The 15736-nt window shown below is 36.7% G+C and overlaps 1 protein-coding gene across 1 annotated transcript in view; it reads left to right on the top strand.

Moving 5' to 3' along the window:
• DCC (DCC netrin 1 receptor) overlaps positions 1-15736 on the top strand; it is a 1139534-nt gene that overhangs the window by 822598 nt on the left and 301200 nt on the right. The window contains exons 10-11 of the mRNA XM_066352289.1: positions 12899-13047; positions 14740-14878. Coding sequence (XP_066208386.1) covers positions 12899-13047; positions 14740-14878 — 288 coding nt within the window. The remainder of the gene's footprint in view (positions 1-12898; positions 13048-14739; positions 14879-15736) is intronic.

Raw genomic sequence — 15736 nt, 5'->3', positions numbered from 1 at the left:
ACTATTATCAGAGGAGGGTTTTTTTAAATCCATGCACCACATTTCCCTAATATTGGTAGAACATTATTTGATTTTTTGACAGTGCTATGAACATAGAAAAGAAATTTAATAATTGATAATTCCATACTTGTGAGTTTTTTCCTCACTATGTCATTGTGTTTTCATTAATTTAGTTCACTTTGGAATTATTATTTGTACTTTAATACCTCATTTTCAGAAGCTTTCCCCAAGCCACATAGTGTCCAGAAAGGCTAATGTGAAGACCATTACCCATCAAACTCATCCATACCATCTATCCTGACTTACTAGATTCTTCCTTCACACCTGAACTCTCCTGTTCTTCCTTTTTCCATTTGTGCAGTCCTATATTTTATTGAGACATAATTGTTATCTAATGTTAAATTAGTTTCAGGTTTACAGCATTCAGGTTTATGCTTCAATATTTGGATACACTGAAGAGTGATCACCACCATCAGTCTCGTTACCCTCCATCACCATACAAAGTTAGAAGAATTATTTTTTTCTTGTGATGATAACTTTCAAGGTTAACTCTCTTGGCAACTTTCAAATATGAGGTATAGTATTATTAACTATAGGCACCAGGCTATACATTACATCCCCATGACTGATTTATTTTATAACTGAAAGTTTTTACCTCTTGTCCTCTTCACCTATTGTGCCTACTTCCCAACCCCCCTGCCCACTGGCAGCCATCATTCTTTTCCTTGCATCTATGAACTCTGTTACATTTTGTTTTGTTTGCTTTGTTTTATAGATTCCACATGTAAATGAAATCACACAGTGTTTGTCTTTCCTTGTCTGACTTATTTCACTTGGCATAATACCCTTTGAGTATTTTGCAAATAGCAAGATTCATTCACTTTTATGTCAGAGTAGTAGTCCACTGTGGGTATAGATATATCACATCTTCTTTATCTATTCATCCACTGATGGACACTAAGGTTATTTCCAGATCGTGACTTTTGCAAATAATGCTATGATGAACTTAGGAATAAATGTACCTTTACAGTTAGTGTCTTCATTTTCTTCAGATATATACCAAGAAGTAGAATTGCTAGATCACATGGCATTTTTATGCATAATGTTTGAGAAAACTCCATAGTATTTTCTATAGTGCTACACCAATTTACATTCTTACAATAGTATACTACGGTTCCCTTTTCTCAGCATCTTTACCAACACTTGTTATTTCTTCTCTTTGCAAGAATAGCCATGCTAACAGGTGTGGGGTTATATTTCAGTGTGGTTTTGATTTTCATTTTCCTGATGATTAGTGACATTAAGCTTTTTTCCACATGTCTGCTAGCTGTGTGTATATAATACTTGGAAAAATGTCTGTTCATGATCTCTGCCTATTTAATTGAATTTTTAAAAGTGATTTTAATAAATTTTTAAAATACATATTGAATATTAACCCCTTATCAGATATATGATTTGCAAATATTTTCTCCCATTCAGCAGGTTACCTTTTCATTTTAATAATGGTTTGCTTTCCTGGGCAGAATCCTTTTCATTTGATGTAGTCACACTCATTATTTTATTTTGTTTTTGCTTTTAGACTAAGATCCAAAATAATCAAGATTGATGTCAAGGAGGATCTTCTAGAAGTTTTATGGTTTCAGGTTTTACATTCAAGTCTTGAATCTATTTTAAGTTTTTGTGTATGGGGTAAGGTAGCAAATCTAGTTTCATTCTTTTACATGTGACTGTAAAGCCAGTAGCCAAGGCCAGGGCCACTATCACAGCAGCCCGGCCCATGCAGGTTCGCATTGGATTCGGACAGTCGGTAAAGAAACAACGGAGCCACAAACTGGTGGGCCATAGTCTTTAATCCTAGCTTGCACCCGGCAGGCAAGTAAAAACACACACTGGGCTCCAAAACCCAATCACATTCAGTGCTCACAAAGCCACTGACTTATCCGAGTTTCCTAGAATCAAAGGTTTCTAGCTCACCAGCCTTATTCTCCTCAGTTCCCCATCTCCTTCCTTATCCCAGATACAAACTCTGTACAAACTGGCATCTCACTCAGCACTCTGCCATCTTGGCTGCTTTTCCTGGCCTCCTCCACATGGCCTCCTCCTGCTGCTGGCTCTACTCTCTCTGCTCTCTCATGCTAACCTCAGGAACCAAGAGCACAAACTCTGTTCTGCCCCCATTTTATATTGTAGCTTCACAACCTCTAATCCAATATACAAAATAGGGAAGTCTCTAATACAAAGTCACTTCTCTGAGCCATGATTGGATTGTACCACCCCACATCAAAAAGGGTGGGAAAGTCTTAATCCCAAAACCAAGCCCCAGGCTACAAGGATTCTCAACACACATTAATATCACCTGGGCAACGGCCTCCATCTTTAACAAAGTGAGCATAATACATTTTATCTGCCCAACAGTGGGATAAACTGTTTCTTAACACTATTTATTAGAGAGACTGTCTTTTTCTGATTGCAATTTCCTTTTTCCTTTGTCATAAATTAATAGACCATATATGTATGGGTTTGTTTCAGGGATTTCTATTCTGTCCCATTGACCTATGTGTCTGTTTTTATGCCAGTACCATGCTGTTTGTTTATTTTAGCTTAGTAACATAGTTTGAAATCAGATAACTCTAGCTCTGTTCTTTTTTCTCAAGATTGCTTTTGTATTAGGCCTCCAGGCAAAAAAAAAAAAAAAAAAAAAAGATGCATCCTTTAAAAGCAGTATCTCTGTTACATATAGATCTTTGGCCCACCTGGACATAAGCCTCATTAGTTTTCAAAGTCAGACATTTTGCCCTGGCCAGTTGGCTCAGTGGTAGAGCATCCGCCTGGCATGCAGGAGTCCTGGGTTCGATTCCCAGCCAGGGCACACAGGAGAAGCGCCCATCTGCTTCTCTACCCCTCCCCCTCTCCTTCCTCTCTGTCTCTCTCTTCCCCTCCCTCAGCCAAGGCTCCACTGGAGCAAAGTTTGGCCCAGGCACTGAGGATGGCTCTGTGGCCTCTGCCTCAGGCGCTAGAGTGGCTCTGGTTGCAACAGAGCAATGCCCCAGATGGGCAGAGCATCGCCCCCTGGTGGGTGTGCCAGGTGGATCCCGGTGGGGCACATGGGGAGTCTATCTGACTGTCTCCCCGTTTCCAACTTCAGAAAAATACCAAAAAAACAAACAAACAAACAACAACAAAAAAACAAAGTCAGATATTTTGAAGGCTTTTCTCTCCAGTGCTGGTTTCAATGGTTGGGGTACTCGACGTGGGGCATGAACTCTCTGCTCCTCAGGGAGAAGCTCTAGGTTTATGAGATCCCTCCTGGTGTGGATTTCCACTGCTGGGGGTGGGGTTTTGACAAGATCACATCTCTTCTTCTTTCAACTTAATTTTATTTATATATAATTTTTACCTTCCAGTTACAGTCTCCCTTCAATATTATTCTGTTAGTTTCCAATATACAACATAATAGACAATTATATTTTTTACAGAGTTCCACCTAATATTTCATGTATATTACAATATTGTAGACTGTCTTCCTCTTCTACACAGCCCAATTATCTTCTTTTATTGTTTCTTGTGAAGGAGCTGTTTACCTAGGTGTCAGGTGTTTTCCAGTGGCAGCTGTTGTATATGTAGCAGCAGTTGGGTGTATCCATGGGAGGAGGTGGGTTCAGGATCTTCTGTGCCACCGTCTGGGATCACCATTTACCAATGCAATTCTTCATTGTTTTTCAAGAAAAATTCTTGACTGAATTTTCTCATAACCATCCCATCTCTTTTTTGGAATTCTTATATACTATATTGTCTGTCTAGTAAGATCTTAATCTTGGTTACGTATGGTCTACTGTTCATATCTAGGTGTTTCCTGTGTGTAGATGTTTTTTCTGACCTAAGGTTCTTGAAAAATTTCAAGCATAATAAGATATTTCAGAGAACTGGAGATAGCATTATATACAACACATATAAATAGTATGATTCTTCTTTAAAATCAGCTGATACTTTTATCTAAAATTGTTAAGCACAATGCAGAGTAACCAAACCCAAGCTATTCTGGGAAAAAAATTAAAAGGAAAAAAAGTCAGTATTAGGTTTATATGACATCAAACTGCCTTTAGTAATATGGAAACTTAAGCACATTTGGCTGAAACTTTAAGTTTTTAGCTTCAGTGTTTGATATCTCTTGGGCAATTTTTTTAGATCATAAAAACAATTGCTTTTGACATTACTTAGAAATCTCCAGTTTAAATGGTTTGAGACCTCAATCATGCAGTCAGAAATGTACATTATGCAGTATATTTTACATTTCTAGGCACTATCTATGTGTTCTAAAGTGCAATTTTAAAAACTCTACTTACTTCACCCAGGCTATTAGTACTTGGCTGTGTTAGTGAAAAACCTAAGGTACCTTATAGAAAAGACCTTATTTTGATGTTAGTTCTTGTAATCATTGTTATTATCAATCTGCTTCATTTTCTAGGATGAACCACAAGAACTTCCAATATTATTTCTTTAAAGAAAATTGTTAAAATTTTTTCTACAGTCCTCTCAAAAATATCTCACTTAATATATTAGCAAAATGTGAATAGCTGTGTGTCTATATAAATAATATGTAAATTAAGTCATATATATCACACACATTTTATTTCTACCTGTGTTTATAGACATATCTATCTATCTATACACACACACACATACAATGACACAGTTGAATATATTGTGAGTTAGCTGATAGCAATTATTAAAGCCCAAATTAAAATAATTGGGCAATAACTGCTTCCTCCAATCAAATCATGTCAGATTTTTGTGGTTTTGTAATAGAAACAGTACCCCATAGTTTGTGCTTTTTCTTGCCAAATTACTGTCATATCTCCTAACAATGTATGGTTCAGTCAAGAGGGGGTTTCATTATGTTAATAATTACATTGCCTGCAGGCTTGTTGATGTTGCATTCCCCATGCAGAATAGAAAAAGATTTCATAAAAATACCATTAAAGCTGTTAACTACAGGAGGAAAAAAATCAAAGAGGCAATCAAAGCATGCACTTTATTATCAATAAATGCAAATAGTTTCAGAAATGGCTCGTATTTAAAACACATTCAGTGAGATCATCCGCATGAAGGTGGGCTTAAATAAGAGAGCTTCATGGTGTAAATCTATTTGGATCACTACAGGTAATTACTTGGATCCCTTGCTACCCATTTTTTTTTCAGTTAGGCTCAAGAACCTTTTCTAATTAACAAATAAAGGAGGAGGTGGAATCATCCTCAGAATTCTGGTCTGAATTGAGGACATCTGAATTATGTAGGTCATTTGAATGACAACACATGAGATAAATATTTTTAAATGCACTGATACAGAAGAGATTCTTAAAACGAAGAACTTGGTGACTTTTAAGTTGATGATTTAGGAACAGTAGGACACACTGTACTACACAGCCATTTAGAAATGACTTTAAATATTCAATGTTCAACTACATATTCTTTGACACGAACATTTGTCTTCATTTCAGACTTCCAGCTGAGAAACATCAGTATAATGGTGCAAAGACATCAGCCACTTTTAGTATTATGAAGACAATGGCATCTCTTGAGCCATATAAAGCTTTTTCTATGGAATCCTTACATTCATATTCTTATTTGAAAGGAATTATTTAAACTCCCAAGATATTTTTAGAGCCACACATTTAATAAATAATAATTTAGGTTTTAGTCTGATTTATACAAATGTCATTGATTGACCCATGATTTAGAAAATTAAATATAAATATCTATTCACACACATTTCAGCTTTTGAAACAATAACATTTTATGAAAATTTGATGATGTCTCTTTATTTTTATTTATTTATTTATTTTTATTGAGAGGAGGGGAGGCAGAGACAAACTCCGGCATGTGCCCCAACCAGGATTCACCTGCCAAGCCCATTAGGGGGTGATGGTCTGCCCACCTGGGGCCGTTGCTCCATTGCAACCAGAGCCATTTTTTTTAGTGCCTGAGGCAGTGGCCATAATGCCATCCTCAGCACCTGGGGCCAACTTGCCCCATTGAGCCATGCCTGCAGGAGGGGAGGAGAAAGAGAGAGAGAAAGAGAGAGAGAGAGAGAGAGAGAGAGAGAGAGAGAAGGGAGAGGGGGAGGAGCAGAGAAGCAGATAGGTGCTTCTCCTGTGTGCCTGGCGGGGAATCAAACCCAGGATATCCACATGCCGGGCTGATGCTCTACCACTGAGCCAACCAGTAAGGGCTCAATGTCTCTTTAAAGTGAAATTATTTTCTATCATGAAATAATGGACAATCACTACCAACAATGTGATAATAATCAGTTTTCAAAACAAAAAGAAATCAGAGGTGTTATCTAATCCATTAGGAGCTAACATATAAAGAATTATAAACTTCAGTGATGGAAACTATGGACCCTACACCTCAAAAAAATAGAAATATTACATTCTTAAAAACATTTATACAATTTTAGGTAACCATGAAATCCTGATGCCAATGACTGGTTCCTATTTTAAGTAGAGGACAGATAAGAAACCATACTTATGACTTTCATCTTAATCAATTATAGTTCATTAAATTATAATCTCTCTTCTCTCTCTCTCTCTCTCTCTCTCACACACACACACACACACACACATCTTGTCTTCAATTTGATTATGCGTGATAGCTCATGCTTTATTAAAAATTCAGCTAACTTTTATATGCCATTTTGGGGATTAATATGCAATAAGATCTCATTATAAAGTACTCTGATATATTATAAATTTATATATAGTCAGAAATTACTGCTCCTCTTGCAAATAGTGACATGTAATACATCTCATTTACTTCAACCTAAGTATTTAATTTGTTCTTAGGTACAGGTGTTATAATGAATTTCTACTGAAATGTAATATTGAAATTTAAAGAGGTGGTTGGTTAGGCTGACATTGATTGATGAGTTACTTGCATGGATTATGCATCTATTCTGAAATCTTTCTGTTCTTTGGAGAAAAGGTAACTTGAAAAGAGATGGAGAGAAATTAGATGCAGTTTGCCGTAAAATTATTGTCCAATGGAAGGGATCAGTGGGGATTATTAAAGACATCTTGGAAATGATGAGTAGTTAAGTCCATTAAGTTTCTTGACTGACATACTAAAATGTAATGAAATGGAAGGCAGAAGCTGTTAAGTGTATTGATTTCACATCTAATTTCCATTGTTGAACATTTTTGTGACTCCCTTTTTTTCTTGCTCTCTCTAATATGCATATAATATATCAGATGTAAAGTTATTCTTAAATATACTATATTGATATAGATGTGAATAAATACACCAGTATATACATGTATGTATACATACACAAACATACCTCCACAATGAACATAAAATACATTATATCATCTACAGACCTATGTTATAGCTATAATAAATCAAAGGGAAAATATTAAAGGATTAATGAGTTTGAATTTGTAACACAGTTGTGAAGAAATCATTTAATAGTTTATGTGAAAAGGCCTTGATACTAGCCAGGAATGTTGTGAGGATAAAATAAATAATTATATATATGATAAGATAGATGGTTTGGTGGTAATCCTTTGATGTCTTGATAACATAGGCTTACGGTATTTTCATTTTAATATATGAGGATACTAAAGAAAATCAATCAATACAGTCAAATCATAAAATAAATTTTATTTTATAACAAAAAGTTACAGCAGGAAGTAATTTAGTACTAGAAGGCAGTCCTTTCTTAGAAGAAGATCATTGGAAACTTTATGACAGCAAATCAAATGCTAACATGTGGCTGGAAATTGGTGAAAACGCATACAGTTTTTAGTGAATACTTAAACTGAACGCTCCTTTTAAATTCAAGTGTCTATATTTTTTGCTTGAAATTCTTCTGGAAACCCAGGCACAGTTCTTTTCCTGATAGTGTCTAATGACCATTAGGAAGGAAGAATAATCCAATGAGTAAAGAGATGATCACAGGAGGCACTTCCAGTGTGAACTGAATTCAAATTAAGGTACCATATTTCCCCATGTATAACATGCACTGTTTTTGAAAAATTTGGGGTCTAATAATTGGGTTCACCTTCTACAGTGGTTATAGATTTTTTTACTTGCATTTCCTGTTTTTTTTGCGCTTCTTTTTGTGCTCCTTGTTGAATACAGTGATTCGTTTTCAGACACAGATGAGGACAAGCTGATGGATGGGAGTTTTGACAGTGGTGAGGAGTTGTAAGAATTTTATGATGAATAAAACTTGAATTCAATAACTTTATGTAATACATATTTTTCAAATTTCAGGCCCCAAAATTTAGGTATGTCTTATACACAGGAGTGTCTTATACATCGGGAAATATGGCACTTACTTCCTGATGTTCTCCCAACAGTTACTAAGCTACGTGTGCACATAAAGAAATTACACTGCGGGCAAAGAGCACACAGGCTTACGTGCATACAACAGACACGGACATGTGTACCAACTTTCATTCCCATCAGGTGTGTTAGGGAAACACTATTTTCTGATCACTTGTAGTGACAGTGCTGAATAAACAACATCAAATGAGTTAGACTATGTAGTTAATTTTAGGCATTTAATTTATGATAACATTTGATAATTGTATATAAAGTCATTCATTTGACACCCATTTATCAAGTACTGTCTGTTTACCTAATATTGTGCTTATCCCCATAGAAAAGACAATTAATTGCTCTTATTATTTGGGAAACTGAGTCGAGGTTTAGACCATTCTCTGGTCCAAGAGCCAGGACCCTGCGCAGCATTAGCTGTGCTTAGCAGCAGAGTGTGGCCTGATGTTTGTTCTGTGGGGCGGCTGACTTGAGTTGCAGATGTCCCTATGGTCTGTTCTTCCTACAATGCCTCATGGAAATGGCTCTGAGGTTGGCATGTCTGTTCCCCTGCCCTCAACAGGCCATAGTTTAGCAGGCTGTGTCCCCCTGTGCCCCTACCATGCTAAGCAACCCTCTAATCTTGTTCTTCCAGGTTCTCGGTGGCTTCTCTTCAAAATTGAAAACAACTGAATTGTTTTCAGGGAACAAATATGCAGCAACTCCCCAAACATCATTCCCCCCACCCCGTTCTCTCATAGCTCACTCCTCTCCTAGTCCTCCTGGGAACACTTCTGCCCTGGGAAACCTTTTGTGAATATGTTATATCTTACAGCAGGAGTGACGGCCTTGGAGTTTGGCCATCTTTAAACCTTAGGCTTTGCTCCCAGCATGAGCTGTGTTAATAGTAAGCAGTGCTCTTTCATTTTAGCCACGGGGCTGTTAGAAAAAAACATATTTGGTTAATATTTTACACGTCACTGGGCCGCACAGATATGCTCTGCGAACATTCAAAATCCAGCACAGCTCACATTCAACGTGCATCGTAAGCAGCTTGCCCATTCTGAATTCTCCTGCTGCTTTCTTTGTCATCTGTCTTCCTTAGAAGAATAGCAGACTCCAAATAAGAATGTTCCCTTAAGATTCATTTGCACTTTCTTTGTGGATGTATGAGTAATTATAGAAGCATACACAGTGTTTGATTTTTTTATTGTTGTTCTTTAAACTACTGTACTATGAGCATCCAGTTGAACAATATCACGGAGCAAGTTTTTTAATTTGCTTTGCTTTTATTCCCCCCCATGGAACAAAATGTCTCCTCCATTATAATACAATTCTAATTGTATCACTATAAGCTTTGACACAGGCAAGACTCCCTGTTGTTCAGAATTGTCTACTGAAGGGCCCTTTGTGGACTAGGGGATTTTTCCATAGAAAAATTATCCCTTCCTGGAAGAATACCAAGGTGTGGGAGCTCTCATGAAGTGTCTTTCAAAATGTAACTGTTTGGAAGCCAGAAGTCTACTTGTGGAAGGAAGGACATATGAAAGAGGAATGGGAAATGTAATCATGAACCCTGTAGAGATAGATTGGAATAGGAAGCACCCCTGTAGAGTCATGAGAAATATGCATATGTATCTGTACATTGGAGTATATGTATGCATGTATGTTTTTGTGTATATATATATATATAGATAGATACATAGTCATATGTTTCTTGTTTACTAGAAGGATAGAAGCTATGACCCCCAAGTAGCATCGAGCATGTATAACACCCAGAACTTAGTCTCAAATACCATTCCCCCAGAAAGAAACCAGAAATCTTTGGATACATGTTCTATTTCAGAGCTGTGGCAGGATCAAGGTGAGCCTGGAATATATTAATCCAGAAAGAAAGGAAATACTTCAGTAAATGATTAGGCATGTCAAAAGACACAGGAACTAGATTAAAGAGGACCCCACTGGCCCAATGTGACACAATTTGAATATCCAAATAATTAAGAACAATAATGAATTGTAGACCAGAAAAATGTAGGAATCTATGTCCCCATAACAAGAATAGATATATAAATAGAGGGAAACGTGGGCTCTTGCTAATTTTAGATCTGAGTGCCAAGCGGCTAATGCAGAAGAAGTATATGAATAGAAAAATGATCACCTTTGTAATCACCCTGGTAAAAACTGATTCCATCAAGAACCAGTAACAAAGGATGACTCTAAGGGAAGTTGATAAAGAACATTTTTACATGGTTCTAATGCTGTATCTCCCCACAGATTGCTTATTAGCTGTAAGTGGTGGAGCATGGGGGCAGAGTTGGGGTGGCCAACTCTACAATGGAGAAATATGACCACACCTTGACCAGGTACTCAACATTAACATACGAGGAACTGAGGAAGGTCTTGTGCCTCTGGAAGTGATGCCCTGAGAAGAACAGACATGACTTATATTTCATTTCTGACTGGAATGTATCACCTAAATCCAACACGATGAAACAAAGACAAACCCAAAATGAGGAACTTCCTATTAATAATAAAAAGGCTTTATACTCTTTAAAAATGTGAATGGATTAAAAGAAAGAAAGACTTTGGATCTCGTGCAGCTTGAAGCAGGAGACAGGGTGACAAAATATCACCCTGACCCTAGACGGGACCCTGATTTGAAAGGGAAATGCTACATACATAACATGATTGGGTCAGTTGACACAACTGTAATACAGATGTTAATTAGATAAATATTGTGTTGATAGAAAATGCACTGAATTAATAACTACATTATTCATGTTCCCATGAATTCTTAGGAAATATGCACTGAAATGTCTAGGGGTTAAGAGCTATGATGTGTTCCACTTAATCTGAGTGGAGATTTATAGATATATATTCTCTCTGTTAAGAGGTAATAAATATTCTCTCAATATATGATATATTTACATATTGCAGGTATCACTATACATAATTATAGATTTATCACCTTATATATCACTATATGTATATATATAGAAAGAAAGACTATTTATGTACAGAGAGATAAATAATGGTAAAATATATAGAGCAAAGTGTTAACAATGGGTAAATCTGGATAATGAGAACATGGGTGTTCTTTGTATTATTCTAATTTTTAAAATTGTCTGTAGCTTTAAAATTATTTCCAAATAAATTTTTAGAAACTGTTAACAACTATTTATTTAGGTGAAAAGAATGCAATTGCCAGTAGTGAGGTTCTCAACACCGCATCTCAGGATTTGGCAACCTGTGGGAAAAGATGTGAAAGTGACATAAGATATGTATTTCTGACCTGAATATATTTCTTCCTCCCAAATGAATGTGTGAGCAGTAAGGCCTAAACGTGGCTGGGTGTCATGGAACAAATTCTGAAAAATGATCCAGCAACATAGGTTCAATGCTGATCTAAGAAACTTACCATCAGAGATGTCAGCCAGGTTTTGTATGCTATTTTGCTATGGAAGATCAAACTCACAGAATTAATTGTAATGCAGACCTTTAATGTAGAGCTGTCCACAAGTAGGTGGTATCCAAGACTGGGGCAAATCCACAGCATGTTTAAGTAAATAATGTTATACTTCAATGCTGAGACTATTTATATTAGACTATAATAAATAATGTGGTTATTTCATTTATAATTTACAAATTATATATATCTATTTAGGCATATTTTCACAAATAAAAATTTATGCACAAGTTCAAAATTTGCAAATCTGAATCTGATTTTTTTCACTCATTTTTCAACAGACCTGATCTTCTGCTCAAGTCTTTAATAATTCTGTGTGATGTGAATATCATATATTTTGCTGTAAATATATGATTGGATAACAGGGTGCTACCACAGACCCACCTAGGGATGTTACATAAGACACTGCATCTCCCCCGTATTACCTTTCTAAAGTCTAAAAATTCCTGGATCTCAAAACACATCTGGACATAAGTGATTGTAGACATGCGCTGCCTAATTACTTTAATGAGGAAGTTGCTTATCCTAGATTAAGTTAAGTAATAGTTATGAGAGAAAATAGAATACTAGACAGTAAAATTGAAAATTAAATCTTGAAATTAATTTAAAGGATCCAGAATTGGACAAGTCTTTAAGATGCTGAATTAAAGACAATAAATGGGGTAAATTATCCCTAGGTCTGTTGTGTATTTGAATTATAAGTAGAATCAGGATGTACAAATATTTTCATTGTATTTCCTTTTTTCCCTCTGCAGTTATTAGTGAGACACAGGAAAAGGCATTCTGACATAGCAGATAATTTTCCACACTAAGAATTTAGATTAAGAATCCCATCTTTCTCTGCCATTATGCTAGTCACTTACACTCCTTGACCAGTGTCTTCAACTGTAAAATGAAATAAGAAATTTAGATGAATAGAAGCCCTCTTCTGAATTTTTAAAGGGAGAAATAACTCTAAAATTTCATTACTTTATAATAGTGTTATGTTCTTATTTCATATGGTTTTAAAAATGCTGCATGCTACTATAATTTCCTTGAACTGTAAAAGAATGTAATTCTGATTGTTTTGAGAAAGCAAACCCTCTTATACTAATCAATTTCTTTTGTATGCAGTGCAAGTTCCAGGGCCAGTAGAAAACCTGCAAGCCGTATCTACCTCACCTACCTCAATCCTCATTACCTGGGAACCCCCTGCCTATGCAAACGGTCCAGTTCAAGGTTACAGATTGTTCTGCACTGAGGTGTCCACGGGGAAGGAACAGGTAGGCCAAGGCATGGGCCCCTCTGCTGTCCCTTGTTGGAAGGCTGTAGGGCTAGAGCAATAGGAAATCTGTAAGCTCTTGATGTCTAGCCCAGTGTCAGCACATTAATTGTGTAGCTAACCAGTCTTAAAGCACCTGTTACTGGAAATGTTAAGCAATTTAATTAAATTTTGGTGATAAGAGAGGCAAATGGGTAATAAGTTGAATCAATAGAAAGGATACCAATGTCTTGTTTGAGTGTGCAGGTTCCTGGACCAGTGTAACCACATTTGTTTTAACCCATCTGGTCCCAGGAAGCATTTGCATCTTCAGTCCTTATCCTAAGGGAGGACTTATCTCAAAGTCAATAACCTCTCCCAAATTGCTGTTCTCATGGCATTTCTTTCTTCTCCCTGCCATTAGATTGTCTGTCACCTATCACTTTTCATTTTTTTCAGTCAGCTTGACTCCAGAAAGCTACCTTCCTCCTTCATTCATTTTGTTTCTAATCTGTAGTTAGTACAGACATCAGAAAATAAAGCAAATTAGATTTTCAGGTAAAGTAAGAGTGAGTTAGTCTTTAGGGAGACACAGGGAACTGAGTAGTTCTCTATTGTGTGATATATATATATATATGTGTATATTTATAACTATTGAGATGTTTACTTTCAGATTTTCAACTTCATATACCACTTGTCTCAAAGAGGTATAGAGACAAGTGTGTAGTTAAGTGGGGAGGAAAGAGAGTTGACCCTGGGACAACAGTGTTGTGAGGTTTGTTGTGAAGTTTGCCAAGCACACTGCAGTGGTCATGCTTCCCCATATACTGTGTGATAGAGGTTTTTCATTTTAAAAAATATTTTGCAGCAGTTCTATTCAGAAATAGTTCTAAGTCCCAAGTCCTATGTAAAACAGAATTACTGAGATTTCCTGTTATGTACTCATTCATTCCATTTATTTATTTATTTATTTATTTATTTATTTATTTATTTATTTATTTATATTTTGCTTGCTGTTTAGCTATTATTTTCATCTTCCATTCAATCCATTTTTCTATGTATTTTAGCTCTTCAGTATTGGGTGGCAACGATCCATTTTAACAAAATTCCAAAATGATGTATCCCAAGATAGGTGTGAGTGAGAGGATCTTTGAGGAGAGCTAGATAATGGGTCTTCTGAAGCAAAGTGGCTCTGATTTCTTAGTGCCCTTTACCTCCAGTACCACATTTCTGCAGCTGTGAAATGCATGAAACCATTCCCAACCTACCTGAACACTATTTGACAAATAAAAATGGTGGTGAACTATCTGTCAGTTTCAAGAAATGTGGGTCTATTTCAGCGAGGGAAGAAGGAAATTCAATGTTTTATGGTGAACTATTCCATTCGGGGTCCAGGAGCATTCTCTGTGCTCACGGATTTGCAAGCTGCCTTCAGGGTCTCAGGGTGGGCACACTATTCAATGTACTGGGTGTTGTTAAACAAACCTGAATTTAACAGCTGTAAAAATAGCATGGTGCTCTGTAGGTGTCCACAGAGCAGATTGGGCTTTACTGGGGGAGTGTGTGTCATAAGCAGGTTTAACAATAACTTGGTATAAGGCTGGAGTATAGTTTTGTAAGAGTCTAATATCCAATTTACTGACTGAACAGAATGGCTGCCATTTCTGCTCTAGTGTGCCTCCTGAATAACAGTTTTGGCATTTTATGTCTCCAGAATATAGAGGTTGATGGACTATCTTATAAGCTGGAAGGCCTGAAAAAATTCACGGAATATACTCTTCGATTCCTAGCTTATAATCGCTACGGGCCAGGAGTCTCCACTGAGGATGTGACAGTGGTGACGCTATCTGATGGTAAGTTATAGACAGAAATGCTCAACTCACCTATTTGCTGTAGTATCAAATAATACTGTGTATATGTCATAGATTTCATTTTCAAGGTTTCCTAACTAAAACTTTATGGAATATATTGGCATGAAGTAGAAAAGTGGCTAATTCACTTAATCTTTTACAGTCAAATTTAATCTCTTAGAAGTCAGGATGTCCATATAGGTAATCTTCAAAGTGTAACTACTACCTAAGAGCTCAAAATTATGTTTTTGTATTTTCCTTTACTTCTGTTAACACAAATACTTTTTTGCGTGTATTTAGACCGTATACATTGGTATGTTTTATTTACTTCTTGTGCTTAAAACGGTAGATGGTTAAAAGTTCAAGTAATGGGCACCCTGGTGGGTTGGGTCAGTGGTAGAGTGTCAACCTAGCATGTGGAAGTTCTAGGTTAGATTCCTGGTCAGGGCACACAGGAGAAGAACCCATCTGCTTCTCCACCCTTCCCCATCTCCTTTATCTCTCTCTCTCTTCTCTTCCTACAGCCAAGGCTCCACTGGAGCAAAGTTGGCCCAGGCGCTGAGGATGGCTCCATGGCCTCCGCCTCAGATGCTAGAATTGCTTCAGTTGCAACGGAGCAATGCCCCAGATGGGCGGAGCATTGCCCCCTAGTGGGCATGCCAGGTAGATCCTGGTCAGGCACATGCGGGAAGTCTGTCTCTCTGCCTCCCTGCTTCTCACTTCAGAAAAATACAAAAAAAAATTTTTTTTCTCAAAGTTCAAGTGATGGGCAATTCTCTTACATATACATCTTAATTTGAAAGTATATCATAAGGACTTAGGCCAAATAATCTAGCACTGAAAATATTACAACTGAATATA

The sequence above is a fragment of the Saccopteryx leptura genome, chromosome 11, assembly GCF_036850995.1.
Source record: "Saccopteryx leptura isolate mSacLep1 chromosome 11, mSacLep1_pri_phased_curated, whole genome shotgun sequence".
NCBI classification, from domain to species: Eukaryota; Metazoa; Chordata; class Mammalia; order Chiroptera; family Emballonuridae; genus Saccopteryx; species Saccopteryx leptura.
The sequence above is the reverse complement of the archived record's forward strand: the minus strand, read 5'-3'. Positions and strand labels throughout refer to the sequence as shown.